The sequence below is a fragment of the Perca flavescens genome, chromosome 16, assembly GCF_004354835.1.
Source record: "Perca flavescens isolate YP-PL-M2 chromosome 16, PFLA_1.0, whole genome shotgun sequence".
Taxonomy (NCBI): Eukaryota; Metazoa; Chordata; class Actinopteri; order Perciformes; family Percidae; genus Perca; species Perca flavescens.
The window spans coordinates 23166935-23180510 of NC_041346.1; the positions used below are offsets into that span (position 1 = coordinate 23166935).

At 39.2% G+C, this 13576-nt stretch overlaps 3 protein-coding genes and 6 non-coding genes across 9 annotated transcripts; 1 reads left to right on the top strand and 8 right to left on the bottom strand.

The window, feature by feature from the left end:
* Positions 1-146: 146 nt before the first annotated feature.
* Positions 147-4133, bottom strand: surf6 (surfeit 6). The gene is made up of 4 exons (XM_028601387.1): positions 3841-4133; positions 2062-2280; positions 1883-1965; positions 147-1043 (listed from the first exon to the last, which is right to left on the bottom strand). Exons 1-4 carry the CDS (start codon positions 3929-3931, stop codon positions 354-356), a joined length of 1083 nt encoding a protein of 360 aa, XP_028457188.1. The 5' UTR covers positions 3932-4133; the 3' UTR covers positions 147-353.
* surf1 (SURF1 cytochrome c oxidase assembly factor) lies at positions 4085-8243 on the top strand. The gene is made up of 9 exons (XM_028601388.1): positions 4085-4312; positions 4428-4494; positions 4987-5114; positions 5207-5289; positions 6253-6444; positions 6562-6634; positions 7337-7499; positions 7865-7946; positions 8035-8243. Exons 1-9 carry the CDS (start codon positions 4250-4252, stop codon positions 8099-8101), a joined length of 918 nt encoding a protein of 305 aa, XP_028457189.1. The 5' UTR covers positions 4085-4249; the 3' UTR covers positions 8102-8243.
* An 827-nt stretch (positions 8244-9070) lies between these two features.
* rpl7a (ribosomal protein L7a) lies at positions 9071-11463 on the bottom strand (the record flags this gene model as incomplete). Its single annotated transcript, XM_028601905.1, is given in 8 exon segments — positions 9071-9192; positions 9195-9210; positions 9314-9383; positions 9832-9962; positions 10228-10307; positions 10612-10752; positions 10992-11141; positions 11340-11463. Coding segments are annotated over 8 exon segments (813 nt in total), but the record flags the coding sequence as incomplete, so codon positions are not given.
* On the bottom strand, positions 9685-9757 carry LOC114571612 (small nucleolar RNA SNORD36). The gene has a single exon (XR_003694682.1). It is a non-coding gene; the product is annotated as a small nucleolar RNA SNORD36 (small nucleolar RNA).
* On the bottom strand, positions 10097-10173 carry LOC114571610 (small nucleolar RNA SNORD36). The gene has a single exon (XR_003694680.1). It is a non-coding gene; the product is annotated as a small nucleolar RNA SNORD36 (small nucleolar RNA).
* On the bottom strand, positions 10387-10456 carry LOC114571611 (small nucleolar RNA SNORD36). The gene has a single exon (XR_003694681.1). It is a non-coding gene; the product is annotated as a small nucleolar RNA SNORD36 (small nucleolar RNA).
* On the bottom strand, positions 10855-10922 carry LOC114571601 (small nucleolar RNA SNORD24). The gene has a single exon (XR_003694671.1). It is a non-coding gene; the product is annotated as a small nucleolar RNA SNORD24 (small nucleolar RNA).
* Positions 11218-11292, bottom strand: LOC114571600 (small nucleolar RNA SNORD24). The gene has a single exon (XR_003694670.1). It is a non-coding gene; the product is annotated as a small nucleolar RNA SNORD24 (small nucleolar RNA).
* Positions 11464-11542: 79 nt separating the features above from the next.
* Positions 11543-11615, bottom strand: LOC114571613 (small nucleolar RNA SNORD36). The gene has a single exon (XR_003694683.1). It is a non-coding gene; the product is annotated as a small nucleolar RNA SNORD36 (small nucleolar RNA).
* Positions 11616-13576: the final 1961 nt, after the last annotated feature.

The window sequence follows — 13576 nt, forward strand, 5'->3', positions numbered from 1 at the left end:
TGCTAAGCTAACTAAGCCAACTAGCTAAGTTAGCTTCATATTTAGAGTGAGAACATGAGAGCAGTATAAATCTTCTCATGTAACCAAAGCAATTTAGTGTATATCAGGTTTGATATTTGGTAAAATAAACAAGTTCTACAACAGAGTCATCATTAATGTCCACTATAATGAAGGATCACATTTTATTGACAACACACACATCATATTGATCCTTGACAGGAAGGCAGGTACAAGATGTGCTGCAGTTGCACTTTCAAATCATGAAAATAAATCATAGTTCATAAAAGAGACTGATTTACCTTTTTAACCATTGCCTCGTCTTGCCATAAAACATCTCCTATAACACACTCCCTCTAAAGCGATGCTTTTTTCAAGTCCTCAGGCAGCACTCTGCCTTTCTTCCGTGCCTTGTTCTTCTTGTTTTCCATTTTGACGTTCTTGTGTTTCTGGATATTCTTCTTCCTCTTGTCCTGACGATGCTGCATCTTCTCTATGATGGTCTCACTACGCGTGTTCCACTGCTTCTTTCGCTGAGTACGCCTCTTCTCCTTCTTTTTCAAGGAGGAGCGCAGCATCTCCTCGTCGTCTTTGATTTTGATGCCCTCTGCCTTATAAAGCAAGTTGGTCCACTTCATCTTCTCCTCCATCTCGCGTGCCTTCCCCTCATCTTTCCCCCTCAGCTCTTCCAGCTTTGCTTTGCGAGCCTCCACGCGACTGAGCAGCTGCTTGTAGTTCTTCCCCGTCAGTGGTGTTATCTGGCCCTTCATACTCTGTTTCTTGTTCTTCTTCTTCTGCACCTTGTCTATGTAGACCTCTTCCACTGTCTCCACCTTGTTGAAGACGATGGCGGTTTCATTTCTTTTGCTTGCAGCAGGGGCACACTCCGCTTCCTGTTTTATCTCTGGCTGCTGTTCTTGGCCACTCTCTTCAGCTAGTTTCTTCATCAGAAACTCTTTTCTCTTCCTCTTTTTGCGCTCCCGTTCCAGCTTTCGTTTTGCTCGCTTTGCCTGGACGGCCTCTGATGCTGCATTCTTAGGGGCTCCCTGACAAAAGAGAAGTGTAAAATATTAGTCTAATTATAGTCAAATATAAACTATGGAAGAAATAAGTTGAAGTTTGAACACTGCGTGGTTACATTGTAGTCTGGACGGGCAGAAACGGAGACGTTTGGAAACAACTATGCACGTCAGTCTTATCGTTTAGGTATGCTTACGTACCTTTCAGTAAAAGTTTGTCAGTGCAAGAAAATAAATCCCTGGGTCTTACTTTTTGCCACCGTTTAAGTATTTTGAACTTACACATTCATGACTTTCAAACGCAGAATAACTTTAAACAATTTGCTTCCTGTTAACACCAGCACACACATGCCCAGCGTATGAAATGGTCATGTGATATGCGTTGTCAGGCGTGTTAATATAGACAGGGATCATTCCTGATACAATGCTTTACGTGGGCAAAGATTCTTTTGGTTTCACAATGCCATTTAAACATAAAATGAAAACATAGTAGTGTGGATGTAGCTTAACTGAAAGAAATGACCCTAACCAGGATATAAAGAGAGAGCAGCTTCCCATGGGTGTGCTTATTACAAACTATCATTTGTCCTGTGTACAATATTGTAAGCCAGAGTGGGATTACAAAATTGCCACGAGATATACCAGCAAAGGATTAGCATCTTTTTCTCTTCCATCAATGAGTTGTAGAAATAAACATACAATATTCAAATGTAACATTTTAAGTAAACATTGACTTGTATTGCTTATTTAGCTGGTTCCAGTTGAGGAGTCAGTGGTTGGAGTATACTGTCTTAGCACAATTCAGATAATGTGGGATACAATGTATACATGTTTCATTGTCTGCACCATGTTCAAATACTGCATACCTGCCCTCTGGACTCTTCGATCTTTTCATGAAGTCTCTTGCGTAGTACATCTACCGCGGAGAAGTTGGACTCTACAGTCCCTCCTTTAAGGAAGAAAAAAAATCAAAATGTGACAGCAGAAAACAATAAAACATTTCTAATAACAGGAGAAGAACAAGTAATGGATACACTTACTGTACCTTTAGGGGCCTGTATTGTAGATCCATTTACGCTCTGAGTTTTAGAGCCATTCAGTTTCGCTGTGGCCGCTCCTTTCTGCGCTGCAGCAGAGGGTGAAGGCTTTTGTTGGGATTTAGGAGTCGCTGGTTTCTTATCGATGCCTTTTTCTTTGAAATGCTTCTTTTTACACTTTTTCTTCTTCTTTGGAGGACCCGTGTCATTTTTACCCTTGAAATAAGCTGCACACAGACAAACACGTGTATTAATAATCACATGCAATGGTTCTGCAATTGTCATTCAAGTTTAAGATTAGCAATGTAAACGTGCTTAGGCAACGCCATGAAATTGAAAGAAAGGAAAAAAAAAAAAAAAAAAAAGTGCAGATCTGATGAATTTCTGTGACCAAAGGGGAAAAGCTCATAGTCGTTTTATTGGTTTAGAGACAAAAGCCAAAGACTGCTGATATTGTGGGTGACCCTTCCCCTCCAAAAATGATGACGTTTGCTGTACACTTGTGGCTTCCTGATCTACAAAACGACACACAAACCAATTTCAAACATAAAATCAAATTAATGTAATTAATTCCTTTATTATTCAGTTTTGTTTATATTGTAGTTATAATTGTCACACTGGTGAAATTTTACCATTTCCTCATGGCTGCAACGGACGATCACTTCGATATCAATCTGTTATTTCCTTTTAATTAATCTACCCATTGCCAACCCAAATGTCTTGTGATCTCCTTAATATAAAGTAAGATCTCCTGTGATGCATGTTTATAAATTATGAGCTGCTCAGTCTTAAATCTGATATTTTCCGCTCTCCCATTGTTTTATTTAAATGCTTTTTTTTTTTTTAAGTCTGAATGGGCCTACAGCATTTAACAAAGCAGCAAAGAATAACAAACATAATTTTCAATATTGGAATTTAGTTTTTTTTCTTTTTTTAAACAAGACAAATCATATTAAACTCCACTAATGTGGATTAAATCAGAGGATTGATTTATGTTAATTTTTTATTCTCTTTGTTATTAATTTTGTTTGCTTTGTGCTTCTTTTTATTTATAGTTTGTTTTCTTGTTAAAACACTATGAATGTGGGGTTGATTGTGGTGGTGATTGTGGTATGAATGCATGGGGGAGTGGTAGGGGTGGGTGGGGGGCTTGAAGCTTGTTTTGTCTTTGTAATTCTTAATTTGTTGTACGTATTAGATTCTAAATAAAATTAAAATTAAAAAATAAAATTAAAAAAACTCCATTAATGTGCAATTAATTCATGTTCAGCACAGGATTGATGAATTAACTGTTTTGTCTGTAAAATATCAGAAAATGGTTTAACTTGTCATAATTTCCTATAGTACAATGCCTTCAGTTGTGCTCGCCAAATATTTCTGAAAATTTAAGATATTTAATTTACAAAAATAAAACCAGCAAATCATCACATTTCAGAAGCTGGAAATTGAGCATATTTGGTATTTGTTTAATAAATAACTCAAATGTTTAATGAATTATAAAAACAGTTATCGATTTGTTTTGTAGATCGATTACTCTGGCCTATTTCTGATACCTTTACTACATCAGGAAATATATATCAATGGGAAAAGCTGCTTTTTAAACAGTGCAGCGCCTCCTTTGGTCAACAGCAGTAACAGCCACATGCTGATGACAAATATTGAGCTTTAGTCTTTTCAACAACCATTAACACATAAACTATAAATGTACATATCTTTTTTTACAGTTAAAGCACAGCAAAATGTATCAAGGATATGTTGATAGTGCTAAAACAGTTAGCTAACATTACCAAACGGTCTCTTCTGTGGCTCCTGGTCTCGTTGAGATAACACTTTACTAGCGAGATTTTGAATATACGAGTCCCTGGACGCGAGATCCATGTCGACAAACGAACCGAGCTGCCGCCTTCTAATGCAGCTAAAACACACACACACACCAAAGACAGGAGCTTACTGAATACTAGATACTAACACAATTCTCATCTGTACACACCACGGATGTATTAAGAGAACACACGTGGGTATTATGCTATGGTATTATGCCGGGGCGGGGCGTCACCCGGAAGTAGTAACACCAGAATAAGTCCCCCTTGTGATCAGTTATGTACCACTGTTAAAAAAAAGGAAGGGTTCTGTAGCTGTTATGTAGTTGGTCTCTTTCAGGTCTTAGCCCATTTTTCATTGTTGTTTTGACCGAGCATGGCTTCCTTGAAATCCGCGCTGTCTTATTCCACCAGGGTGATAACGACACTAAGCAAACAGGTAAGTTATTTGTTTCATATCTGCGTTTTCTACATCCCAAACTCCACGGAGTCTTGTGAATGTTACTTTTCAGTAGTTGGCAGATTTCTGAGCGGTCTGTTTTTTGTCATTGCAGATGCATGTCATTTACATCAGGAGGACTCTCTTCCTGCCCAGACTGCCACTCTTCAAACGTGCAGAAGGTGATCAACATAATGGACAGTTGCACGGAAAAAAGAAAAAAAATAATCTTAAAAGCAAATAGTCCATAGCAATTAATTATACTGTTGTAGGCAAAACGCAGTAACTACCATGTGGATTTTTATTTAAGACAAATAAATGAAAATACATGAGTAGTGATAGGCTCTTATTTGTACCATTTTGTGAACATCAGATTCAGTAGTTATAATGTAAACTTAAAATAAAAAAAAAAATAGAAATGACTGTATACAGTATATCGTATTTGACTAATAATATAATTAGAATTTTAAGGTAAAATTTGTGAAAATGATGGGGGAAAAACGTATTTATATGTAACTGTTTCAGACTGAGACTGAAATGAAAAATGTACAGCAATATCAGGTTTAAACTGTGCCATGTAAGCTAAGGTTTAACTAAATTGCATTTGTGCATACAGTTCTCACATTCTTCCAGTGGAAATGTAAAGTGCTGTCTTGTGTGTTGTGAATTTCCAGGAAAGTTTATTACCTTCGGGCGACAGTCGAGCTCCACAGCAGCCGGAGCAGAGAAAGGAGAAGACTCTTTCCTCAAATGGTTCCTGCTGCTCATCCCGGCCACCACTTTCGGCCTTGGTACATGGCAGGTACAGCTTATTTACTTTGTGTTGTCTCATTTAAAAAAAAAAAAAAAAAAAATTGTTGTTGGGTGGACTCAGTTATTTTTGTTTCTGTTAAGGTGAAACGACGTCAGTGGAAACTGCAGCTGATTAGTGAGCTGAAAAGACTTACTACTGCAGAACCCATTCCTCTTCCTGCTGAGTAAGTACACGTTAGATACATTTACTATTAATCACAGACGCACACTGTATACTTTGTGAGGCAGATTTTAGAAATAGAACTATTTGGTTACACTTTACTTGAAGGTATCTACATAAGAGTGACATGACGCTGTTATGAACGTGTCATAAACATAAACAAGTCAAACGTTTATGAGATAAGTAAGGGTTAGAGTTAGGGTTCATGTAATGTGTTCATGACAGTGTCATGTCACTCTTATGTAGCTACCTTTAAGTAAAGTGTTACCTAATATGCATATATATTATAAATTAATATATAAATTAAATTTTATATGTGGAAACATTAAAGGACACGCTGGAGCAATACATAAACAGTTAAAGATAACCTTTAAAGCTATAGTGCGTAGTCGCCCCCATGAGGAATTCTAAGTAATGACAACACTGTCGGCGCGTCCACATGATACAAGCCTTCTGTGATCGCGCTTCACCCCCACCCCTCCTCCACGCAGTTGCTAGTAGCCAAGGAGGACACGGAGGATTAAAAAAACATGATGGACTCCTCAGAAGAGGTAACTATCTTCACTCGAGTTTCTGCACGCCAAAGTCACCGGGCAACACAATCTTCTGAACACAGCAATACTGAGAAATCCAGAGAGAGTGGTCTGGAGCTGATAGTCTTAATTAGCTTTGTAGCAACTCGTTTGGTAACGGCTTGAATGTAACGGACATTTATTAATATCAAAAAGTTACGCACTAAAGCTTTAAAATTCAATTCTGTTTATATTGATACAAAAAGCATGCACTCCTCTCCAGTTGTGAAGCTGTAAACAACACTGATTTGTGTTTTTCTTTTTTCTTGATAACATTACAAATTAACAATAAATCCTTCTCTTACGACTGAGGTTGCTACTTGTCCCCCAAAATCTATATCTATTTTACCTATTGATGTGCAGATTTTCTTGTCATTGTTCTCTCTGGATCTTAGTCCTCATGAGCTGAACAGCCTTGAGTACAGAAGGGTCAAAGTGCGTGGACAGTACGACCACTCCCAGGAGCTGTACGTTCTGCCCCGCTCACCAGTCGACCCAGAGAAAGAGGCCAGAGAGGCGGGCACGCTGTCTTCAAGTGGAGAGACCGGCGCAAATGTTATCACTCCATTCCACTGTACCGACCTCGGGTAAAACAACAGATGAAACCCTGTTGCTCTGGGTTAACCCTGTAGTTAGTTAGTTAGTTAGTTAGTTAAGTCACCTTACATCCAACACTCAGTGACCTTTGCTACATTCTCTTGCAGCATCACAATCCTGGTGAACAGAGGATACGTCCCAAGGCAGAAGATAAGACCAGACACCAGGTTGAAGGGACAGGTTAGTATTTCAGATGTGGCAGATGAGGACCTCTTTTCAAAAGAGTATTCTACTGTTTTAACATTGCGCTCCTGTGGCATTGTGAGACTCACAATGGGAGTTAAAAAAAAAACAAGAAATAACCCAAATTGATGCAAAAGAGAACCAGAATGCATTTTGATCACTGATAGTTTGGTTATGCTAGTAGTGGCTGATGTAGCCTCAAGCAGAGATGAGGAGCGGGCTAGAGAGGTCTGGTGAGCTCACTTTTTTTTTTCTGACCCCAGATTTCTTTTTTTTTTCATTTTCATACATGTAGTCTTCAGACCCACCTGATGCTGACTCAAGTGACATCACTTGAGGCAGTTTGTCAGATTTCATGAAGTTCCCTCTGGAGCAACATAAGTACTCCCTAAAACCTGTAATCAGATTTTAACTTCAGTTTTCCCTTAACACCTTTCCTGTGGACAAGCTTTTTGTGGACACAACTGCAAACATGTTTAAATAACTTGTTTGTCACTAATTTATAGTATTCATTACATTTTTTTAGTAATGCTGGGATGTCTATGTAACATCCCAGCTTTAACCAACTTCACAAAACCATTATCACAATGTATATTAGAGGAAACAGCTTCACCATAAGCTTCCCTCAGTCATTCTTACATTTGTATTCCTTTGCAGTCTTTTCAGACTTATAGATCAAATTGTAATGCTCCTGTGCAGGTGGAGGGTGAAGTGGAGGTGGTCGGGGTAGTTAGGCTGACAGAGACCCGCAAACCCTTTGTACCGAACAACGATGTGGAGAGAAACCGCTGGCATTACCGTGACCTGGAGGCCATGGGCAGCGTCACTGGAGCTGAGCCCATCTTCATAGATGCAGACTTCGGTAAGTTCTCATGAACCATTAAGTCCATTATGCTCTTTCATCCATAGTGATATCAGATTAATTATACAATTAGCTCATACACGTAAATTATTCTACAGGTGTGCAGAAAATAATGGTTAAACCTGCTTGCATAAAGATGATGTTGTGGCCAGGTTGGTCCAGTGGGTAGAGCAGGCGCACATATACTGAGGTTTATGCCTTGACGCAGAGGTCCAGGGTTCGAATCAGACCTGTGACGATTTCCTGCATGTCTTCCCCCTCTCTCTCACCTAACTGTCCTATCAAATAAAGGCAGAAAAGCCCAAAAAAATAATCTTAATGTTAATTATGTAGCACAAGTAATGGAAATGTCTTGTATCACACAGAGAGCACAATTCCTGGTGGACCAATAGGTGGACAGACCAGAGTCACACTGAGGAACGAACACATGCAGTACATAATTACATGGTTGGTGAAGAAAATCTCGTCTCTAAAAACAACCCACTTATATTTACTGATTTTATTTTTATTTTTACAAACACTTTGTTTCTTTCAGGTATGGCTTGTGTGCAGCAACCTCCTACATGTGGTATGCAAAGTTCATCAAGAAGATTAAATTGTGATAGGATTATGCAGTGAACATTGCAAACTGCTGCTGTATTTGATGTGCTTTATCAGTTCCAGCCTGCTGCAAACATTCACTGACAAATATGTAAATAGTTGTGGATTATTCTAAAATATGAATAAATTAATTTAACTCTTGCATTCTTTTGTCTTAACGCTACATGTTGCCAACTAGTTTTCGTTAATTGATGACACTAATAGAATGCTCTGCAGATTTGTACACTTCAACATGAACCGATATATTCGAGCAAGTTGGTTTTTAACGTGAACAGAGATGAGCTGCATTAACATCTTGCAATGCACCAACTGGAAGTACCATCTCAGATTTTCAGTTCTGAGGAAATTATTTACTATGCCAAAATTTAACTTTTCCATGAAATTGTAAATTCCTTTCAAATGTTTAAAACCCATCAGTCAACTGATGCCACTCTAGTCTGATCAATTGCATCACCCACTGCAAAGGAACCCCCTTAAAAACACTATGGAATCACATCTGCAATAAGGGATAGGTATAGTTAAAAAAGGCAATACCGGTACCAATACTGTGACTTTGAAAAGTTATGGGAGTAATTACATTACGGCATAAATCTTTTGATTTATATTTCAGCTCCTTCTACGCAAGCCGTGTAACATTAGACAGCCCATCAGCATTTTTAGATCTTGGGAGAAGCATGCTGCATGCTTATTGGCTAACTGCCGCTGAGATTTACTCCTAAAGGAATTGAACGAGGCATTTTTCAATACTTTAGGAGGCAATTTGGTCCCTGCCTTAAGTACTGAATTCAGTACCCAGCCCTATCTGCAAATATTTACTTTTCATCCCGAACTGCAGGAAGAAAAAATTATCCTGTATTGATTTATTTTGACAGTCAAACTATATACATTTCCCAGACAGTGCTGTAAATTAATCTACACTTGTATGATTCTTCCATTATACTATATTTAGCTGTAAAGAAAACCCAAAAGTCTCATTTTAGGACATACATTTTTTATTCCAAACAATTTAACCAAGCTTGGTTGCCAGTTCCTTGGCCTTCGCCTTCTCCAGCTTTGTGATGCGGGCTGTTGATTTGGGGCCCATGATACCACCTCCCCAGTGACGACGGATCTGAAAAACAAAAATAATGGGTTTAAATGGTGCAATTAGGTCTGTGATAACATGCAATTTTGGACTGGTACACTTTCTATAGTAAAGTCAAATGAATTCTCACCTCCTCATATCGGTCATTGTAGTTGGTCTTGATGGCTTCCACAAGCTTGGCAAGTGCACCTTTATCCTCACTAGGAAAGAACAAATCTAGTTAATACAGTGCTGACACTACTTGGAGCTGGAGCTACAAGGGGTTACGGATTCAATAATCATGTTGACTTTAAAATGTAAACATTTGATTAGAGCATCCTGATTAATTTAGCAGCACACACTCCCACCATTACACATTGAGAATTTAATAAAACTGTCAATATAAAAAAATCCGTAACACCAAGACAGTTAACTGGATTATTTATTACTGGGAAGCACTGCTGCAGAAAACACCCTATAGATGTTAAGTAACCTTTACTAAAAAATATTTATATTTTGGCCAATGCTCAGGGTTAAAAAGCTCAAAAAGCATCAAGGTGAGTTTCAGGTGAAGAAATTCAAGTCATCACTGCATCAAGGCCAAGTTAAAGACTTTACAAGAGAGGTCATACTGTAATAAAACAAACAGCTCAGTTTGTTAATACTTACGGGTTAGTCTGTGTGAAGGCAACTGAAGTGCAGGTCTTTCTATGCACCAGTCTGCCCAGTCTAGCCTTGCCCTTGACGATGCAGTATGGGACGCCCATCTTGCGGCACAAGGCTGGCAGGAAGACGACGAGCTACAAAAGCAAGGGAGACAGGAGAAAAATTTAGGTAATTAGTGAGAGAAAAAAAAAGAGAAAGTAATCTGACCAAGAATAGACATGTCCACAATACATATTGTAGTCTAAACGTATATTCTTGGTTTGTGGTCTTTGCTCAGAATTAAAAAGCTCGTAAGTTTTGATCCACATAGAGGATTCAGGTGAAGAAATTCATACATCATTGCCAGTGACCACTTTCTAGTACCCAATGTTCAAAGTTCCACTACTGCGACAAGCTTACCTCAATTGGATCCACATCGTGGGCAATGATAACGAGCTGGGCCTTCTTGCTTTCCACTAGAGAGGTGACAGTGTTCACACCTGTTGAAAATTGGTATAAGGAAAGGAAATTATCTTCTACCGAGAACAGCCCCTGAAAAGATCTATTATTATTTTGGCCAATGCTCAGGGTTAAAAAGCTCAAAGCATCAAAGTAAGTTTCAGGTGAAGAAATTCAAACATCACTGCATCAAGACCAAGTTAGATATGACTTCACAAGATGGGTCACGCTTTAACAGACTTAAAAAAAAATAAAAATTGGATGTTCAACACAGCCTGACTAACATGTTACCCATCAATAACACTTTCTACAGGACTTCATTTACACTTTGTTCTTTTGTCTCACCTGCACGGAGGACAGGAGGCCTCTTGGTAGGGGTATCTCCCTTTCCAGCTGCCTTCTGCTCAGCGCGGGCCAGCAGCCTCTGCTTCTTCTCCTGCTTGGTCTCTGGCCTGTACTTGTGGGCCAGCTTGAACAGCTGTGTGGCTGAGGAGAAAGGAGACATTACAAATTTGAATTCAACCAACCCAACAGTTGCTCCAAGTATGGTTTCTTCTACAGCATGAAGAGTGGACACTTTCAAGTAATTGCATCAGTGATCTTGGTGGAATGTCAGCAGTTATTCAGATAGCAAATATTCGTTCACATCATATGCAAAGCCACAACTATCAAGGACCCAAAAAGCCTTAAAATACTACAGCTTTCATCAGATAAGTGAAACATACCGGTCTGGCGGTCCAGAGCCTGGGTGAACTGGTTGATTGCAGGAGGAACCTTCAGACGCTTGTAGAGGATGGAGCGCTGCCTCTGCAGGCGGACATAACGAGGCCATTTCACAAAGCGTGTCAAATCACGCTTTGGCTGAATATCCTGGCCTGTGTGAAAAGACGATTCATGTTTAGTATCTGAAAACCAAACTATGGCAAAGTCTTTTGAGGTTTAAATTTTAAGTGCATCAGCGATCTTGGTGATAAAAGTTGTCTTCAGTATGGATAAGATAGCAAATATTCGTTTACATCATCTGCACTGTTACAGTCCCTAGTTCTCTCAAAAAGCAACCTAAGGCTACTTACCGATGCCAAAGTTCTTTGGCCTCTTTTCGAACAGGGGGTTGACTACTTTTTTGGCCTCATGTTTCTTGGCCACAGAAGGGGCAGGTGCCACCTTCTTCCCCTTAGCCTTCTTTCCCTTAGGCTGTCAAGAATAAGAAAAGAAAGAAGTTAGTATGTGTTAAACGTTATTTAAATGTGAAAACAATTCATTGTGCATTTTGGCCAATGCTCAGGGTTAAAAAGCTCAAAAAGCATCATGGCTAGTTTCAGTTGAAGAAATTAAAGTCATCACTGCATCAAGGCCAATGGTTGTTTCAACAATGTAATACTAAAAATGTTCAAAAATTAATTTACGTGCAACCCAAGTTGGCAATTAACAGGTTTCTGACTAAGGTACAAACTATAGAACTACTTTGAGCCAAAGTTTAAAGCCTAGCTAAGTTTGTATTTTAATCCTACAGCTGTTCAGGTAAAGCACACAGCATGATAATTGTAGAGGCAATTACATTTTTAATGCCTTGTCCAAATAAAGTAGATTCCAGTTCTTGGTTGACGATTGTGATTTCCAGCATGCATGGGCTTTAGCATCCATTGCTCAGCATCCAGCCTCGTCCAAACCAGTTTCCAAATTACATACTATAAGCATATGCCAGTCTTTTGATCAGTTAGTTATCAATGCCGTAAAAACAAGCACCAGAAGTAAAGCATCCAAGCAGTGCAGGGAATAAAACTAGCTAAATCCCCATGTTGATCATTCTAACCATACACCGTTAGCATGCCATACAACCAGAGTTAAATGCTAACGTCAAGCTGCTAACGTTACCACTGCTGAAGCCTTATAATTCGCAAACCAAAACACACTCATTAACTACAAGCTACCAAAGTCACTAAACATGTAGACTACATCTGAGCTATGGTTGCCAACAGTAACGTTCCCACCAATGAAAACTGAATTGAATTTAAGGTTAAGCCAACATCAGCTATGCTCGGGCCCATTTAGTCAACACTACCGGGTGCACCATCCGGATACTTATATCCCGATACATCACGTTACCGTTCAGTTGTACTTTTACCAGTTGTAATTGTTATCACTTTAGGTACTGGTAGTCCACAGTCATGCGGAAAATCCAAAAAATTAGGGCAAACGTGCTTCTGATACAAAGCGTGTTCCCCATCGTTAGCTTTAGCTTCTGACAAGGAGTCACGGTCCTACTCGTACCGGCTACACAAGGCTAAACTTAAAACAATTTTTACCCAAATACAGTAAAATATCGACGCGCAATATCGACATAATATAAACAGGCAGGCTTCACAGAAAGCATAGGTACATTCTACAATTTTAGAATAACCATACATTTAGAGATGCAGACAGATACAACAACTATAGTAATTCTCCAGAAGAAACGACTATGCACCCACCATGTCGGTTCAGGCAGAAAGGAAGACCGAGGGATTCTGGGTAGCCTAAATACCGCGAGGCTTTCGCCGTGGTTACGTGGCCTCTTATGCACCGATCTAGAGTCAGATGTCACAGCTACTCGCTTGCTCCAGCTTTGTAGTTTTAAAGATTAGGATTCTGACTCAGGATCAGCGTTTCAATATACAGGCTTAACACGCTATGTACGTCATAACCATAACTTTCAAAAGAAATTACAACATTACAAAAACGAAAATTATTTCGTTGATCTTTTTTTACAATTCTTATTTCGTATTCATTTTAATAACATATGTTACATTACAGATTATCTACGGATTATCTACTTCATTTCTGTGTATTTTTCAACAACAAAGAGATGAACACTCTGAGAACCTGGCAGACAGTAAAATAAGCTTGGCTTGCCTCAGAGGAGTTGGTAGGAATTGAGTGTCTTGAGGATTGATGTTTCCAACATGAATCATCAGAGTGGAAAAGCACAGGTGTAAATAATACAATTCATTAATGATACCTAAATTCCATTTAGCTGCTTCAGTTTCAGGGTCCTGCGCATAGTGGCTCACTGTCACACTGTCACGGCTTACTGCATGGATGTATTAAGAGAACGTCTTACTGGGGCACTTGAATACAACATTAGCCATTATTGCCGGTTGCGTAGTGTATTCGGGGTAGCCCTTGGTTTCAAGTAAACTTGCGAAAGTGCTTGGTTTTAAGGGGTATCTACCCCTCCCCCTTAGCCCTACCCCTCGATCAAAACGAGAATTGTGATAGCCCTTACTCTCACGTGAACGCGCAAAACTAAGGGGAAGGGGTAAAGGGAAGG